The sequence below is a fragment of the Chinchilla lanigera genome, unplaced genomic scaffold (assembly GCF_000276665.1).
Source record: "Chinchilla lanigera isolate Chin_1 unplaced genomic scaffold, ChiLan1.0 scaffold00015, whole genome shotgun sequence".
Classification (NCBI taxonomy): Eukaryota; Metazoa; Chordata; class Mammalia; order Rodentia; family Chinchillidae; genus Chinchilla; species Chinchilla lanigera.
This window is the reverse complement of record NW_004955416.1, coordinates 29,869,869-29,881,205: the sequence shown is the minus strand read 5'-3', so window position 1 is coordinate 29,881,205 and position 11,337 is coordinate 29,869,869. Positions and strand designations below refer to the sequence as shown.

General features: G+C 43.7%; 1 protein-coding gene across 1 annotated transcript in view; it reads left to right on the top strand.

Moving 5' to 3' along the window:
• The first annotated feature begins 283 nt into the window (after window positions 1–283).
• Window positions 284–11,337, top strand: part of Trpm1 (transient receptor potential cation channel, subfamily M, member 1) — a 34,549-nt gene continuing 23,495 nt past the window's right edge. The window contains exons 1-8 of the mRNA XM_013512689.1: window positions 284–358; window positions 1,870–2,083; window positions 3,061–3,185; window positions 4,087–4,258; window positions 7,368–7,542; window positions 7,956–8,079; window positions 8,836–8,908; window positions 9,717–9,817. Of these exons, the coding sequence (XP_013368143.1) occupies window positions 356–358; window positions 1,870–2,083; window positions 3,061–3,185; window positions 4,087–4,258; window positions 7,368–7,542; window positions 7,956–8,079; window positions 8,836–8,908; window positions 9,717–9,817 (987 nt within the window). The 5' untranslated portion in view covers window positions 284–355. The remainder of the gene's footprint in view (window positions 359–1,869; window positions 2,084–3,060; window positions 3,186–4,086; window positions 4,259–7,367; window positions 7,543–7,955; window positions 8,080–8,835; window positions 8,909–9,716; window positions 9,818–11,337) is intronic.

The following is an 11,337-nucleotide window of genomic DNA, read 5'->3' as shown; positions in this document are numbered from 1 at the left end:
GAAAGTTAACCAGAAAGGAGTGTTTCTCTCCCTAACAAAGTTCGATAGCTAAGGTGTTAGTGTGCTCCTGATTGGCCCAATTCACTCGCTCAGGTGATTCTTTGCTAATGGACGGTAAAGAACAAAAATGCTTTAGAAAGCCCCAGCTTTCCTTTTTTTCAGGTGTTGCTGCGGTCAGCTCACCAATCAGCATATTCCCCCTCTGCCAACTGTAACTCCCAGCAAAAATGGAGAGGAGAACAAACAGGTGGAGACTCAGCCAGAAAAATGGTCTGTCAGCAAACACACCCAGAGCTACCCAACGGATACCTATGGAATTCTTGAATTCCAGGGTGGTGGATATTCTAATAAAGCAATGGTAAGAGGGGCAGTTGGACATGGAGCCATGGGGACCTCGTTTCTCATCAGAGACCTGTCTTTCAGCCCCTAGACAACAGATACTTGTTTTCTTTGTTGTTATGTATCAATTTCCCTAGATATTTAACTGTAGAACCAAAAGATATATCTGTGCACATTGATTTTTAAGCCAAGAGACCTGGAAACTGGACATCATCATAATGGGTTTATAATATCCCATAAATCTATACCAAAGTTCTGACCCACAAAGCGTGTCTGGCCCAAGCTTGAAACTATGTTTGTTTCCAGTGATAGGAAATTTCTTTTTAAAAATATATGGACCTGAAACCCCTTTAGATATATAGGAACTCTCTGGAAATATTTGTCCTGAAGTCTGTCCATAGATCTCCTGGGTCTGTGCTTAGCTAGCACAGAAGGGAGCAGAGTCTCTCATATGTATCTGTAAACAGGGAGTGCCCTCTGCCTCTCTAATGCGCTTCTCAGAGAGGGGAGGCTCACTGTGATCCCTTCTAGCTAACTCTGAATAACACTTTCATAGGCCAAGTTAGGCCATTTTTGAAATTTCATTTTATTTTATCAGTCCAATATCCTTGTGCAAAAATACTCCATTGTGTTCCAAGTACCACAGTAAGTGATCTTCTAAAATGACACATTTCATAGTGGTGTGGACACAGAGAAGCAACTCACAGGGACTGAGTCCTGCGACTATTGACCTCTTCTTCTCTCGAGGTCAAGTCCAGATGTAGTCCCATGATCCCTTGTCCACTCACTCAACAGTGCCCTTATCCAGCTATGACATGGATTCTTCCAAAATTTAGGGGTCCAGAGAAACTACAGGACACTGGGTTATTTGTGAATTTCAGACAAATAGGAGATACTTTTAGTACAACTATGTCCCAAATAATGAATGATTTACTGCATTTAGTAAAAATATTGTACTAAATTATTTTTCATTGTTCATCTAAAATTCAGATTTAACTGGGTGCCTTAGTCTATTCAGCTGCTATAACAAAGCACTGGATAATTTCTAAACACCAGACACTTATTGCTCACAGTTCTAGCAGCTAAGAGCTCCAGGACCAAGACACCAGCAGATTTGGTGTCTGGCAAAATCTTGCCCTTTGTTTCATAGACAGTGCTTCTTGGGGTATTGTGAACACTGCAGAAGAGGTGAACAGCTTCCTTTGGGTCTCAAGAGCACCGTCCTTTAGCCTTTAAGAGATGACAAAGACCACCTCTTAATACTGTTACATTGGGAATTTGGGTTTCAGCACACGAATAGTGGGAAAACACAACTCTAGCCCTGGGAACTCCTGTATTTTCAGTAGCTAAATCTGGCATCCTTTCCCCGAATTCCCTGTAGCCCCTTAGGCACAGATTCACACAAAGGGCATGGGAAACCTGAAACAAGCTAGACAGTTCTTGCTTGGGTACAAGGGAGAGCCCTGCTCCCCTTTGACATGAGAAGCAAAACCAAGAACATGTTCTGAGCGCGCCCACCCTCCTTTACAGTACATTCGCGTATCCTACGACACCAAGCCAGACTCCCTGCTTCATCTCATGGTGAAAGACTGGCAGCTGGAACTCCCCAAGCTCTTAATATCAGTGCATGGAGGACTCCAGAACTTTGAGATGCAGCCCAAGCTGAAGCAGGTGTTTGGGAAAGGTCTGATCAAGGCCGCCATGACCACGGGTGCCTGGATCTTCACAGGAGGTGTCAGCACTGGTAAGAGCAAGCCCTTCACCTCCTGTAAATGTACACGCCCTGAACTCCCTGTGGTGCCCGAAGAGCTTCCCAGTAATAATGCTCAGAAAACAAAATATACTGCATCCTGATCCTAACATGAAGTCTTTTTTTAAGTAAGTTTTTTTTGTACGATTCATTTTGCTTTAACAGCAAATATAATTATGTTAGTGTTTTATCACCCAGGATTATCAACTTATAAAGAGAAAAGAGGTGTTTTGGCTACAGGTTTAGATGTTTTAGTCAGTGATCTGTTGGCACGATTGAATGGGGAGGATCCTATGGCAGAACAAAACCTCATGGCCAGGAATGAAAGAGAGAGAGAAACAAGGAGGCTGGCGTCCCACAACCCCTTTCAAGGCATACCACCAATGACCCAAAGACCACCCACTAGGCTACACCTCTGAAAGTTTCCATCCCTTCCCCATAACACCAGGCTGGGTACCAAGCCTGTGAGGGCTACTCAGGATCCAAACTACAGCAGTACAGTAGGAACAATAGTGAACACCTCTGGATCATCTACTGTGTGCTACTCCTTAACTGAGCACTGGACAAAGATTATCTTCAATGAGCCTGTTGACAATTCTTCCTCCATTGTTGGAAGAGTAAATCAAGGTACAGAGAGGTTAAGAACCGTCTAGACTTTCTGGCTCTCTCTCTCCCTTTTAGCTTAATGTAGTCAAGAATTGCCAAAGAAACCCAGTGACTTCCATCTTCACGTCACAGAAACTTGTAAAGAAAGTCCTTACGCAGTTATTTTGGTGTCTGTTTTTGTTTTCCCTATTTCAGGAGTTAAAGCAGGATAATTGTTATGATCTCAGACACTCAGTGTGCTTTCGTTTGGTGATGAAGAGGAATGTGTTCCATCCCTGTTGCACAGGGAGTGTCCTTCAAATTCGTGAGAATAGTGGTATGAGAAAAGTAGAGGGGCCTAAAATACCGCTTATGGCTGCTCACAGGTGTCATCAGCCACGTGGGGGATGCCTTGAAGGATCACTCCTCCAAGTCCAGAGGCCGAGTCTGTGCCATAGGAATCGCTCCATGGGGCATGGTGGAAAATAAGGAAGACCTCGTTGGCAAGGATGTAAGTGTTTTCTCTGAAGAGACTGACGATTGTTTTTAAATGGAAGTTATATTTGAGATGATTGTATATTCTCATGTAAGAAACAATAAAGAGAGCTCCCATCTCTCACCCTTCACATAAAACCATAGTACAGTATCACAACCAGGATGTTAATATTGATCCAGTCAGGATATCAAAAACTCCCATCAATGCAAAGTTTCCTCCTATTACCCTTCAATGCCTATAGCCAAATCCCTCCTACCCTCACTCCCTTCTTAACTCCCACCACTAATGTGCCGCACAACTGTACAATTTTATCATTTCAGGTGTATCTTATAAACATGTAACCTTATATGTGTAACCTTTGGAACTGGCTTTTCTTCCTCTGCATAATTCTCTAGATGTTTGCCTGCAGTTTCATGGGGGTTGAGAGTTCCTTCCTTGTTATTTTTTTGTTTGTTTGTTTGTTTGTTTTTCTCCGGTACCGGGAACCGAACTCACGACCTTGCGCTTGCCAGGCAGGCGCTTTTTGCCGCTGAGCTAAATCCCCAGCCCTCCTTCCTTGTTATTGCTGAGTAGTATTCTTAGTATCCATATAGCATAGGTCATTTAACCATTTCTCTGCTGAAAAAATCGGAGTTATTTACAGTTTGTTATTATAAATAAAGCTGACACAAACCTTTGTGTACAGGATTGTGTGTTAATGTAAGTTTTATCCAAGTGCACAATTATTGAGTTATAATTATCTAATATATTTTTTTCTATTTTAATATAGCAAATTTCAAGAAAAACTTCTAAAGATAGGCGAGAGAAGTGAGAATACATTTAAGCATAGTCATTACCTACACGTGCTCCACTTCCTGCCTCTGTTAGTCTTATACCCAAGTTCTACAGCTCTAATCTTCATTGCTCATTTTGTCAGGTAACAAGAGTGTACCAGACCATGTCAAACCCTCTGAGTAAGCTCTCTGTGCTCAACAATTCACACACACACTTCATCCTGGCCGACAACGGTACCTTGGGCAAGTATGGTGCTGAGGTGAAGCTGCGAAGACAGCTTGAAAAGCACATCTCTCTGCAAAAGATCAACACAAGTAAGTTCTGGGGAAGGCCACGGGTACTACCACTGGACTGATGCCACAAGCAGTAAAACCAGCTGAGGAGGAAACTGTCCAGTGGTGTTGAAAGCTTTACCCTTGGTTGTTGCTAGATCAACAGAATGTGAATTACCTAGACCTTTGCCTTAGCCACCTGCCAAGGGTTTTCACTGAGCTACCATGTGGTGCTTTGTCCCGAGTTCACAAGTTGGTGCAAGAAGCAGCTTTGCAGTAGTTGTCACCATGATGGTGCTACCTATCGTATGGCTCTGTAATTACTACATTATCTTTAAAATAGGCTAATAGGATAAAAAAATCTTACTAAAGATTTGTATGATTCCTCTCTGAATGGATATTATACCATCGTTAAATATCTCTGTAGCTCTGAGTCCCTCTCTCAGACTAAGATGGCCAGGAGGGGAACCTTTGTAAAGGAGGACAGGGGCCATTTGCTGCTAAGGGGTCATGGTGCTTGCTGGTCACAGCACTGCGGGGGACCAGCCACTTTTGAGATATTTGAGGTTGAACTAGAGAGAAAAGAATGAACCCCAGCCAGATGAAATGATAAGAACTGGATAGAATTAAAATACTTGGAATTATCTCTAGGGTATCCCCGTATTCCAACAATTTTACTGTGAAACAATTATTAAATGATATCAAATACTTTGTTTTAACCCTTTCTGAAGAGATTTTTGTGCAAGACAATCTGGGGCTGGGAAATGGTCATTATAAAGCAGAATTTCAGGGACTGTGCTGTTGCTCAAGTGGTTAGAAGGGGAAGGCCTACTACAAAAAGATGTGGATGTCCAAGAATCACATCTTGATGGATACACTGGTTGAATTTTTTGTTGTGTTTCCAACACGTTAAATTTTTCTGGACTTGTGAGTTTTTACACTGCCCTGCTTCACCCAGCTGTGTGACTTGTGGGCTTCCCTTTGTCATCCTTTGCCTAGGGCTCTGAGTGGGGCAGGGACAGCAAAGGGGTGCTCAGTTGTCACCTCCCACTCCACAAGCTTCCGAGAGTCCAGCATCAGCCAAGAAGAATCAGTTTTACTCTTTCTAGAAGAGAAGGTGATTTAGCCACTGTATCCTGAAGATCTAAAATCCCAAGCCCTGCTTGCATTAGAAAGCTGAAAGACAGAGTAAAGTCTGCGCCATCGTGATCTGTTCTCCAGTATCTCTTGTTCCGGGTTGGCCCACTGGGAACTTTCAATGCTTATTTGCTGAAATGACCAGAAGTATAATCATTCCACTAGGAGAAAGAAAATTTGTTCAAAATATTTAAGCATTCCTGACTGTGGAATCTCACTGTGGACCTCAATCAGAAACTTTGAGTTCACCCATTTGAAATTCTCAAACCTTCTTATGGCCTGTGCTACCAGATTTTATCTGAAGGTCTTGAAAACTGTGAGGTCCAGGGAACTTTCCCTACTGCTGTTTGTTAATGCTGGTCAGCTAAATACCACCTGGTGAAACATGCGCCGAATACAGTCAACCCTCTGCGTGCGTGGGTTCTGTGTCCGAGAACTCCACCAACAGCAGATATAAAATATTTGAGGGAAAAATTTTGTTTGTACTGAACATGTGCAGATTTCTTCTTGTTATTATTCCCTAAGCGATAACAACTAGTTACACAGTGCTTGCATTGTACTAGGTATGACAAGTCACTTAGAGACAATGTGAGTAGAAGGGAGGATGTGTTGGGTTCTTTGAAAATGCTACACCATCTTATATGCGGGGACCTGACATTCAAGGATTTGGGTCTCCCTCCACAAGGGATCCTGGAACCAATTCTCCTCAGGTACAGAGGAATGACTATGCTATAATCTCTTCTAGCCCGCGGAGGGTAAATTTGTGAGGTGGGAAAACTTTTCCCTGCTGCTCCTTTTTTTAAAAATGTACTCCTGCTCCAGAATTCCAGCTTCCCAGAATCGTCCTGCTTCCCAGAGCCCACCCTGATGGTTCTACCACTAAAAGTTAACCTGCACCACTGCATTCTCAGAGAGTCTTATTTGATAAAAGCAGAGAGACAACTCTGGGAACAAGTCATCAACAGTGGGCCAGTACTGGTCCATGCATTAGCCTCTGAGACAACTGCGAAGTCGGGCGTCTTTTATCTGAAACTCTTGGGACAAGAAGTGTTTCAGATTTCAGAGTTTTTCAGATTGTGGAATATGTGCATGGACTTTATCAGTTGAGCATCACTAGTCTGAAATCAGAAATGGTCCCCATTATTGGTTTAGGGTTTTCACACACTCAGCCTACACTGCCTTATTCCAGGTGCTGGAGGGAGAAACAACCGGAGCATTCCATATGTTTGCCACTTAAAGTTCACAAAATACTTTGATCGATTGGCATTTTCCTATGTTTCAGATCTACTGCGCCTTCGAAAGAAAGGAAGGCATGGTGGTTGTTTACCTTTTACAAGCGGTCATCTAAGCAGAAAAGTGGAAGGGAGATTAGTAGAGAAGAGGAGGGGGCCACAGGGAGGGGGAGGGAAGGGAAAGGGGAGTGTTTTCAAACTGGGACAGTTTATGTTAACGTACATATATGCCAAAAGGAAACCCATTCTTCTGTATAACTAGTGAGCACTAATAAAATTTAAAAATTAAGAACAAGTTTTTAAATGGTCTTCTAAGGCTCGTGGTGATGTGGTAACTGGCCCAGTGTCATTAGCCTGATACAGGACAGGCCAGGAAGTGAACCGAGCCATCCTGTGGCTCAGATCCCCTTTCCCTGTGTCATTCTCTAGGCAACAACCTTGGATGGGAATTTCAGACCCTGGGGTGGGGGAGGAGCATCCTGCAGTGCTTCTCACAGGTCGCTTGGAGATAGCCCATGCCCCAGGTGAGTTATACATGGAATTGACCCAGGTGGGAGCCAGGAAGTCCAGGAATTTTGAAGTGCTGGGTTTTCCAAACAGGCCACGATGTGAGGATTGCACACAAGAATGAAAACAATCACCCCATGCCCGGATTCCTCCCACCTCTTGGTGAACACTGGCCCCATGTGCGGTATCCATAGTCCACAAGTTTTTCTCCTTCATCGTGTTTCAGGTGAAGGTGTGGTACAGAGGCCAAGCGGTGACTGTGGTTTGTGTTGCAGGACTGGGGCAGGGCGTGCCTGTCGTGGGGCTCGTGGTGGAAGGGGGCCCTAACGTGATGTCTGTGGTCTTGGAATACCTCCGGGAAGACCCTCCTGTCCCAGTGGTGGTTTGCGATGGCAGTGGAAGAGCCTCGGATATTCTATCCTTTGCACACAAGTACTGTGAAGAAGGAGGGTAGGATTTCTGACATGTGATCAAGGGTGGGTTCTTAATGCCTCCTTGTTAGGCCGAGGAGCACAGCTGAAGTGATGTGCTTAAACATTGCAAATGCATACACACTGTAAAGACTTGCTAGATCTCCTCTCCCCTTTTGGAGGTTAGCCTTCCCAGGAGCCAAAATTCTCTCTCTGGTGAAACACGCTCTTTTCCAACTTCATTCTCCCTTGTAAGATTTGTAAAAAGGCTGACACTTAGGACAAGTGTGAGGGCAGTTTCTGACCATGGTGACTCTGTGTCTCCTATGCTGGGATACCCTCCCATAGCAAAGTTTCAAATCAAAGCTAACAGATGGACACGGAAATGTCTGATTTAGTCATGAATGGGTTTCACTGGCTTTGTTTTGTTCTCTTTTGTGTTCCTTTGAACAGGATAATAAATGAGTCCCTCAGGGATCAGCTTCTAGTTACCATTCAGAAAACGTTTAATTACAGCAAGACACAATCACATCAGCTGTTTGCAATTATAATGGAGTGCATGAAGAAGAAAGAACTTGTAAGTGTCTTGAGTTTGTTTCCAAACAAGCTCTTCAGAGAGAATTATGTTTCCTTTTCTAATTCTACCCATGTGTGCTTGATAGAGTCGTTCATATTTTGATTCAGCCTTTTCCAAGAGGCAGTTTATAAATCCACACCAAATTGGCAGTGTGCCCTCATGACAGAAGTGCAACAAGCCCACACAACAGAGGGTCCCTGGTGCTTTCAGACCTCAGCAGATTTGAGATGACATGTCACATAGCCCGGGTGCATCAGCTTTCAAGACAGAGACATACACCACCCTTCTTGGCATACTTGTATAACTGAAATCATTTCACTTTCCAAATGCAGTAATTATTTCCCACTCTCTCCTTCCTTAATTGTGTTTGTAAGAAATAGGTATTTCTGGTGCATGTAAGATGGTATCTTCAAAATTCTGAACTTATAAATTTCCTGTAAGTACATCCAATCTGATTAGAGATGATTTTGTCGTCTAGGATGGCTATTTAGATATTGGAATGTAGAACCAGAATGGGCACCCTCCTCTCCAGAGTGTTGGAGCAGATCAGGAAAATAAGAAAATCAGAATCTAGGCAATGATTCAGGGTCAGCAAAAACAACCCTACAACTCCTGGAAATCAAAAGCATTGGATTTGAAATTATTTATATCTCACTATGAGCCACTCCTTTTCATTGCTGTTTTAAACACCTGAATTCCCCCTCTTGTTTTCATCTTTGCTTTAACTCCATCATTTTGCAATTTACCTGTTTTTAGGTCACTGTGTTTAGAATGGGCTCCGAGGGTCAGCAAGATGTTGAGATGGCAATTTTAACGGCCCTGCTGAAAGGTGAGCTCTCAGAAATGGAGACCTCTGCCCCTTCAGAGTGCTGCTGCCTTGAGCAGTGACTGCATTGGACAGAGCTCTGAGGCAGCCTGGCTCCCTGGGGGTGATTTTAGCAAGAAGCCACCTACAGTCACAAGGCTCCTGAAGGGCTTCTATGAGGTGGTGTCTGTTAGTGTCTGTGCTGAGGTCAGACCTGGTTCTATTCGTAACTAGTTCATGGAAAGCTTCTACTCTCAGTGTAAACATGAAACAGATTTTCTTTTGCAATCACTGCATTCCACAGGGCTCTGTCTAATTTCCCTGTCCTTCCCCTAATGATAGGCTTCCACCAGGCACTTATGAGGCGGGGTCTGCTCTGGGATGACATTTCCCCCCTGCTTCTCTGCAAGATGGGGGCCATCTGGGGGGAGGGAAGAGGGGGGTCACTGTGGGCTGGCTGCCAGGCAGTGCTCCTGGGAAGCTGGCCACCTTTTGGCCTGGTTGGCAGATACCTAGGCAGTCCTAGGGTTCCTGCCCTTTTGCACACAAAAGCCTTTAGTTCCTGTGTTCCTCCTCTGTCCTTCCCAAGGAGACTATGCAGAGCTGGCAAGGGAAGAGACTGGCTCCACCTCCCTGCCAGGTGGCTCCAGGACAGCACGGAGATCTTAGCTTCCAGGTCTGAGTGGTGAGCTGGGAACCAGAGAAAAGGCAGTGTCTCCAAAGGGCATCACTGACCCAGCCCAGGGGCAGCCTAGGCTCGTTGCCCAGCACCTGCCAGATCCAGTGGTCCAGACACAAAGCAGAAAATCGCTCTCATTTCTTGCTCTTCTAGGAACCAATGCATCGGCTCCGGATCAGCTCAGCTTGGCCCTGGCTTGGAACCGCGTTGATATCGCACGAAGCCAAATCTTCGTCTTTGGGCCTCACTGGCCGGTGAAACTCTCTTTCAGTTCATGTTGTTATTGTGACCTTGTGCAGACAGTACATTGGCATGTTCTCCCTTATGACATGGATCTTAGGAAAAACCTGGGGTTTCTGCAGCTCTCATGGATAATCCTTTAGGATTATTTGAAGATGTTGCTGCTTAACTTTAAAGCACCAAAATGAGAAGGAGCTATGAGCACTAATTCCAGACTTAAACCGATCCTGAAGAAGTCAACCACCAAATCTTTTATTATTGCCAGTGAAAGTATGTCTGTATCCCTTTGGAAAAAAGATAAAGAAAGAAAATAGCTCCTTAAAAGTAAATGCAGGGCCAGGGATATAGCTCAGTGGCACAAGCGCCTGCCTGGTAAGTAAAAGGTCCTGCGTTCGATTCCCGGAACAGCAACAACAAAAAAAGTACATGAAATACTTCCACCCAGGGAACTGATTTTTCAAATTATGTTCCACGAAATCCAGGATGCCTAGAAAACTGCATGTGCACACATGCGTGTATGTGTCTGTCTGCCTGTCTATGTATGTGTGTCTATTTATGATGTGTATGTGGTCTTTGTATGTGGTAGTATTTGTGGTGTGGTTTAGTGTATTATGTGTGGGGTCAGTGTGCAGCATGTATGTTTGGTATGTGGGTGTATGATGTGCAGTGTGTGTATGTCACATGTATGGGAGGTGTCTGTATATGATGATGTGTGGGTGAGTAATGTATAGGCATTGATGGCATAGTGTGTGTGCATGAGGTTGGAAGGTATATATGTGTATGTTGTGGAAAAGCAGTGAGTGTGTGGTCAAAAGATGTATGTGTGTGTTATGTGCATGTGGTTAGGGACTGTGGGTGTGTGCTGTGCATATAGTGGGCATGTGTGATAAGTGGCTTTAGGGTTCCTACTCCTTCAACCAATGCAGCTTTTTTGATCCATTTTTGTAGATTTGGATCCAGAATAAATTTCATTTGTGAAGGAGGCCTGTCACGGGAGTGGGAGTATCAAGATTGCTCATGTCACTTTTTAAATGCTATTTCTCAAAGCACACCTGGCATTTTGCTGTGCAAATCGATTTTATTTTTATAACAATTTTTTTTTTACCAAATTAGTATGAAGAGTTTATGGAATAGGATGAATCTACTAAAGAAATAAGATATGGAGGTCAAGTTTCATGCCTGTTGCTTATTGAATGGCCTAAATTAAGAAAAATAATGCAGCCAGGTGTGGTGGAGTGGTCTGTAACCCCAGCTCTCTGAGAGGCTGAAACAGAAAGATCACAAATTCAGGCCTAGACCAAAGAGTTCAGCAACTTAATAAAACTCTACCTCAAAATTTAAAAAAAATTTTTTAAAAATTAAAAAAAAATTTACAGGCTGTGCATGTAGCTCAGTGTGAAGGTGCTGGGTTGAATCTCCAGTAAATGTGCGCGTGCACACACACACACACACACACACATACACACACACACACACACACACAAAGAAGAGAAAATAGAGGATACGTAAAATATTTTAATTTATTTTTAATTTT